The following is a 6,800-nucleotide window of genomic DNA, read 5'->3' on the forward strand; positions in this document are numbered from 1 at the left end:
GGCACACTATACAGAGCTAGCTACTTGTAATTCCATATTTGTCCACAGGAGGGCAGTACAAGCAAGGCCTGAGCAATGGGTCAAGATGAAGTGGGCCACACAATACACGGAGCTAGCTACTTGTAATTCCATATTTGTCCACAGGAGGGCAGTACAAGCAAGGCTTGAGCCAATGGATAAGGATGAAGGGGGGGGCAAGGTACCCAGTCAGCCAGAACTAGCTAGTTGTAACTCCTTACTTGTCCACGAGAGGGCAGCACAAACAAGGCCTGAGCAGTGGGTCAGAAGGGGATAAGAGACCTGAGCGTAGGTCAGGATGTAGTACTTACCAGTCCCTAGCTCTGGCGTGGGGGTGAATCAGCTGGAAGCCGGTGGTTCATGCCTGTAATAGGAGTTACCTGGGACCTGAAACTGGGAGGATTGCAGTTTGAGGCCAGTCTGGGCTGAAAAAAGCTTTCAAGACGCTTCTCAACAGAGGGCTGGGCCCGGTGGCGCACACCTGTTTAGTTAGCCTGACTATAAGAGAAAGCCTGACATAGGCATGCTGATAGGCAGAACCTCATCTCAAAAACAACCGGCCAAAGCAGGCATTGATGGCTCACGCCTGTAATCCTAGCTACACTAGAGGCTGAGATCTGAAGATCTTAATTCAAAGCCAGCCTGGGCAAACAAATCTTTGAGACTCTTCAATTAGCCAGCAAAGTGGAATGGCTTAAGTGGTGGAGGACTAGCTGTGAGCAAAAAAGCCAAGCAAGATCAAGAGTTCAAGTCCAGTATCCTAAAGTTCAAGTCCAGTATCATTTAAATAAAAAAAAAAACAGCAATAGTAAAAAACACTGAAAACCAACTAAGGTCTCGGAATAGGAACATTAAATAAATTATGGAGATCCATATATTGGCATAAAAAAACTAAGATTTGGGGCTGGCAAGGTGGCTCAGTGGTAGAGCGCTTGCCTTGCATGCATGAGGCCCTGGGTTCGATTCCTCAGCACCACATAAGCAAAAAGAAAAAAGCCGGAAGTGGTGCTATGGTAGACCACTAGCCTTGAGCTGAAGAGCTGAGGGACAGCACCCAGGCCCAGAGTTCAGGCCCCACAACTGGACCCCAAAAGAAAGAAGTAAAGGCAAGGATTAGTGGTGCTTGCATGCATGAAAACCCTGGGGTTTGATTCCTCAGTAAAAGCTGGACGTGGCACTGTGGCTCAAGTGGTAGAGTGTTAGCCTTGAGCAAAAGACGTTCAGGGACAGTGCCCAGGCTCTGAGTTCAAGCCCCAGGACTGGCAAAAAAAAAAAAAGTAGAAATCACCTCCAGAATGCATTTGCTGAACATAACTTCAGAAGTAGACAGGCCCATGTTAATAACTGCTTCTTTATAGCAAGGCATCTTATTAATCTTTCTACGCCCATGCCTAGCTCTGGGGATACAACTGAGGAGGAAGGAGGGATGAACTAAAAATGCCGATGGTTTTTCTCATTTCAGGATCATGGTTTTGGCAGGAGACACATTACCAATTGAGGTATACTGCCATCTCCCGGTTATGTGTGAGGACCGTAATTTGCCCTATGTCTATATCCCCTCCAAGACGGTAAGCCCCCTTCCCAAGGCCCTCTACAAACACACCCTGACCAGCCTTGGGGGGAGGGTGTCTGGGATGCTGCCTGCACAAGTCACAGCAGAAGAAAGAACTTCCTGGCTCTGCTGCCTCCCAGTGGTGGGGAAGAGGGATGCAAGTGATTTGTCACTATAGGTTTTGTTCTGGCTTGATTTCTGAGATAGTGTTTCTATGACATTCAGTGTCCCAAACTCTTGGGCCCAAGCATTCCAGTCTCAGCCTCCTGAGGAGCTGGGACTAAAGGCATACACCACCTTATCTGGCAAATCTCAGTAAAGGGTTCCCTTCATCTGTGGATTAAGAATGAAAGCAGGAGCTGGGCACCTGTGGCTCACGCCTGTAATCCTAGCTAAAGGAGGCTGAGATCTGAGCATCGGTTCAAAGCCATCCCGGGCAGCAAAGTTCATGAGACTCCTATCTCCAATAAGCCACCAGAAAACCAGAAGTGGCACTGTGGCTCAAGTGGTAGAGCGCTAGCCTTGAAGAGCTAAGGGACAGCGTCCAGGCCCAGAGTTCAAGTCCCACAACTGACCAAAAAAAAAAAGAGAATAAAAGCAGATGTAAATAAGGCGCTGCATCCATGTTAGTTGTGTTTAAGTGGGTCCACAGTCAGTGGTATTTTAGGGGTCTATCACTGTACTTGTGGACTCAACAGTCATATGGAAAAAGTGTCTCACAGACTTTTGTGTCCAGGCTGGCTTCAAACTGCGATCCTCCTGAGAAGCTAGGATTGCAGGTGTGAGCCACCAGTGCCCAACTCAAAATGTTCTGTTGGTACAATGTGCACCAACGGAACCTGGTTGTGTGCCAAGTTAGGCTAGGACGTCATCCGCTTGTGGTGCAGCATGCAGATTGTGTGGCCTCTTACCCAAGCAGCCTCTCCTCTGTAGGACCTAGGTGCCGCTGCAGGCTCCAAGCGCCCCACCTGCGTGATCATGGTGAAGCCCCATGAAGAATACCAGGAGGCCTACGACGAGTGTCTGGAGGAGGTGCAGGCCCTGCCACCACCCTTGTGAAGGACACAGGCGCAACCTCAGCACCTGCTCCCGAAGCTGCTGGGCTGACGGCAGGGGGGGCTGCTCGCCTTCTCAGCATCTGCCCAATCCCGAGGCACAGATTCTTCCCAGGCAGGTCCGACAGCTGTCCTTGGAGGTAGAGCCAGCAGAGACAATGCCAGTGCTATTTCCTGTTGAGGAGCTGTCTTCAATGCAGACAGTTCCAAGACTGTGGGGTAAGGGAAGTAAATGCTAAGACTAAATAAAATGTGCTGAGCCTGTGGGTGTTTTCTCGCAACAGCTGCCGGTGGGGCTGAGGAACTGGCAGGCAGGCAGGCAGGCAGGCTGGAGCGGAAGAAGAGTTCACAAAGAATTCTGCAGAGTGCTGTGAAAACACATGCTCTGCAGGCTTGCCGCCTGAGCTCAAGCCCAAATTGGGTTGCCATTGTGGCACTCCCAGCTACCCCTTTCTGAATAGGCGGAGGCTCTGAGAAGGGGCAGCAGCACCCTCAAGTCTGCAGCCCCTGCGTCGGGTCCCTCCCATTCCTTTTCTCCCAGAAGCCTTGTGCCTGATGGAAGCAATTCAGCTATTTACATAGTAGACTCTAAACCGGAAGCTAAATGCAAGACCCAAGCTGTTCTGCTTGACCCATTGGCCCTTCCTGGTAGTCCCTCCAAATGTTTTAGACTTAAGTTCCTTCCTGCTGTCAGAAGCCAGCACTTAGCACTCAGCACACAACACCCAGCTTTCACCTTCCTATTACAACTTACGTGGTTTCCAGGAAGGTTTTACATGGATGCATGTGAAAGCATCTCACTCAGGGTTCCCAGTTTCCCCCAACCAAAGGCCTAGATGGCCTCGTAGCTGGACACGGCTTTGCTAGCAGCAGTCCCCAGGCCAACCCCAGTGCTGGCATGCAGCAAGCACGAGTGGTGATTCGTCAGTGAAGCTCAAGGCGCCAAAGTAAGGAGAAGGGCTGTGAGTCTATTTGCTTCGAGTTATAAAATGACATCAGTTCTAACGTGGACTATTTACAGTAAGGGGAAGGATACATACAGTTGGAGCTGTACAGGGTGGGGGGAGCGGGCTGCAGCTGCACACCCGGGGACTTGAGTGTATGGCAGTAAGACAGCTGCAGGCAGGAGTGGGAAAACTGATGATGGCTGAGGACTTTGCTACTCTTGGCTGCTGAGAAGTCAAGGGCAGAAACAGAAAAGGCCAAGTACAGAAGCCAGTGTCTCCCTCCCTCCCCTTACAGCCAAGGAGCGGGCTGCCCCGGGCAGACGGCAGGTGCTTCACTTTCTAGTGTCTAGCCCATATGGAAGTGCTTTGCTCTTCCGCCAGGTGCTGCGAAAGGGACCCGTTTGCCCTCCAAAACAGACCAGGGCTTGTGGGGCACAAATCCCTTCCAACAAAGTTCCTTGGAGGCAGAAATCAGAAGATGATGCGCTTCCCATCGGCTGGGTTCTGTTCCATCGGGCAGTAGGGACACTTCAGCCTGCAAAGGGAGGACAACAATGAACATCTCAGGGGTGGCCAACAGGAGAGGCAGGCCAGGATGGAGCGGGCCAGGGAACTTACTTCCCTCCATTAATGAGCTTGTTGAGCGCATCTCGGGAGATGACGTGGCCGCAGATAAGCTTGATGGGGGGATTGGAATCCGACGTCTGCTGACGAAGGATGGGGCAAGCGAACACCGAGTGGTACCAGCACTTCATGCCTAGCTCAATCTCAATCTGCGGAGGCCAGCAAAGGGTGAGCTCCATCCACTTCCCTTCTTGGCAGGCCTCCCCTGCGCCTGCCTCCCACACGCACACCCCCTGCCAGGCCTCACCGGCAGCTCATCCTTGTGACTCCAGACGCCTGCACACTGCCTCTGCTCAATCACAGCTTTGATGTTCATCAGCACGGGCAGGGCCACACAGCCAGAGGCAAAGCTGCAAACAAGAGACAGAGGCTGCAGGAGCTAGAGCAGCCCAGCACAGACCAAGCATTCTAAAGTGACATGAAAGTTCCTCAAGTCCCGGGAATGCTGAATTCCTAAGCCAAAAGCTGAAGCCCCAGTGGCAGAGATCAGCCCAAACCAGTGAACATCCTTGGGAGGATAGAATAATATCAAGGGGGAAGGGCCCCAGTTACTTTAGAGCTGTCAGTACATGTGGTATAACTGTGGATCAACTTGATGCTAAGTAATGGAGGATAGGTGCTCAGTTCTCCAGATTCCACAAGGGGTAGGGAACCCACCGCTGGAACCCCAGGTAAGTTCCCTACAGTGCACAGAGCAGTCCTGCCCACCAGTCTCCCTGCCCAAGGACCAGTGCTGTCCATGCTGGAAATGCCACTGACCCAAGTCCACATACTGAGGGGGAATGTGTGGCTCCAAGCATCCCTTGCTCCTAAGGCGACAGCAGGTTAGCCCACATGATCCTCCATTTCTCCTGTGTAACACAGATGACCTCCAGCCCCTGGGATTGCTGGGAGGTGAGAATGCATGGACAGTAGAGGAGACATCTAAGCTTCATTTTACTTTATTCTTTTCTGGTCGGTTGTGGGGCTTGAACTCTGGGCCTGGGCGCTGTCCCTCAGCTCTTCAGCTCAAGGCCAGCGCTCTACCACTTGAGCTACAGCGCCACTTCTGGTTTTCTGGTGGTTTACTGGAGATAGGAGTCTCACGGTCTTTCCTGCCCAGGCTGGCTTTGAACTGCGATCCTCAGATCTCAGCCTCCTGAGTAGCTAGGATTACAGGTGTGAGCCACCAGCGCCCAGCTACATCTAAGCTTTAATAGCTCAAAGTCCACGTTACTCAGTCACTCAAGTCTCCCCTGACAGGAAGTGGGAGCTGAGACAACACCAGGAGGACCTGGATTAGCGGAGGGGCTCGCAGTGGGGTGATGTACACAGGACCCTGTTTATTGTAGGCTGGGCACTGTCTACCTGGAAAGGCCTACCACTTTAGCACTGGTGTTCCTGGCATGTGATAGGGCCTGGCAGAAAGATGTCCCTCCCCTGCCTCCCACCTGCAGAGGAGGCAGGGGTGAGCTGTACCTGACGCTGAGCGGGGACTCCACAGAAAGCCCCAGCAGGGAACACGCATCCCGAGTGAAGGTCTCACAGATCTCCGCCCAATGGCTGTTGTCCAGGAGGTGGCAGTAAGGAGACTTCTCCAAGCCCAACCTCAGGTACACCAGGCTGCCCATCATCACCTGGATCTCTGCAAGGCAACCAGAGTAAGCACTAGGGAATACCTAAGCCCTAAGCCATCCCCCAGCGGTGGCAAGGCAGAGCCAGCCCACGGGGCCTGGCCTGACCAGACTGCACAGGGACTGAAATGCCCCTGTCAGAGTCTCTGGAATCTAGTGGGGAGGTCAACTCTGCAGATAGAATCACTGCCAACATAGAGTCAGGTGCTTTCCCATGTCTCCAGCCTTCCAAATGCCTGGAGAGCAGGTAGGAATCTGCTAACCACATGCCCTCACCAACTACAACTTAACTCTCTTAATAACACATCCAGGTCTGGAGCTTTTGAGAGGCTGCACTAAAGTGGGAACTTGGAATCAGTGTTTGAGGCTCAGGAGTACAGCACTGGCAGTAGAGCACTGGCCTGGCATGTGTGGACTGGGTTCTATGTCCATCACCAACACACACACACGCACACACACACGCACGCTGTTATATTTATAAATGAAATATTTGTCTTGAGATAGGGTCTCAGTATGTTTCTCAGGATGGTCTCAACTCCTAAACTCAAGCAATCCTTCTACCTCAACCCAAATAGCTGGGACAACACTTGTGCACCATGCCAGCCAGCTTTTGTTTAAAATTTAAAGCAGTTAATTATGAGTGAAGCTAATAAAAGGTAACAGCATGGGTTACTATGGTGAGCGCCTCACAGTCAAGATAGGAGGAAATGGGCTCAGAAAGATGAGCCAGAAGAGGTACAAGAGAGTCTTAACAGACAGGCCTTCGAGGCAAAGCAGTGGAAAGGGTTGGCACACTCTGCTGCATAGGACACAGCATGAAGAGGCATGAAAATGGTTTGGGAGCCGGGTGCCGCTGGCTCAATACCTGTAATCCTGCTTACGGAGGCTGGGATCTGAGGATTGTGGTTCAAAGCCATCCCAGACAGAAAAGTCCATGAGACTCTTATCTCCAATAAACTACTCAGAAAACCGGAAGTGGTGCTGTGGCTCA

General features: G+C 51.8%; 2 protein-coding genes across 3 annotated transcripts in view; one reads left to right on the forward strand and one right to left on the reverse strand.

Moving 5' to 3' along the window:
- Nhp2 (NHP2 ribonucleoprotein) overlaps positions 1 to 2,889 on the forward strand; it is a 6,216-nt gene extending 3,327 nt beyond the window's left edge. The window contains exons 3-4 of the mRNA XM_013030911.1: positions 1,481 to 1,586; positions 2,504 to 2,889. Coding sequence (XP_012886365.1) covers positions 1,481 to 1,586; positions 2,504 to 2,629 — 232 coding nt within the window. The 3' untranslated portion in view covers positions 2,630 to 2,889. The remainder of the gene's footprint in view (positions 1 to 1,480; positions 1,587 to 2,503) is intronic.
- Positions 2,890 to 3,573: 684 nt separating this feature from the next.
- Positions 3,574 to 6,800, reverse strand: part of Rmnd5b (required for meiotic nuclear division 5 homolog B (S. cerevisiae)) — a 22,587-nt gene continuing 19,360 nt past the window's right edge. The window contains exons 7-10 of one of the 2 annotated variants that reach the window (XM_013031009.1): positions 5,655 to 5,820; positions 4,444 to 4,546; positions 4,191 to 4,345; positions 3,574 to 4,107 (exon numbers count right to left, since the gene is read on the reverse strand). In XM_013031009.1, coding sequence (XP_012886463.1) covers positions 4,044 to 4,107; positions 4,191 to 4,345; positions 4,444 to 4,546; positions 5,655 to 5,820 — 488 coding nt within the window. In that variant the 3' untranslated portion in view covers positions 3,574 to 4,043. The remainder of the gene's footprint in view (positions 4,108 to 4,190; positions 4,346 to 4,443; positions 4,547 to 5,654; positions 5,821 to 6,800) is intronic. The other variant, XM_013031010.1, reaches the window with a different exon arrangement.

The sequence above is a fragment of the Dipodomys ordii genome, unplaced genomic scaffold, assembly GCF_000151885.1.
Source record: "Dipodomys ordii isolate 6190 unplaced genomic scaffold, Dord_2.0 Scaffold135, whole genome shotgun sequence".
Classification (NCBI taxonomy): Eukaryota; Metazoa; Chordata; class Mammalia; order Rodentia; family Heteromyidae; genus Dipodomys; species Dipodomys ordii.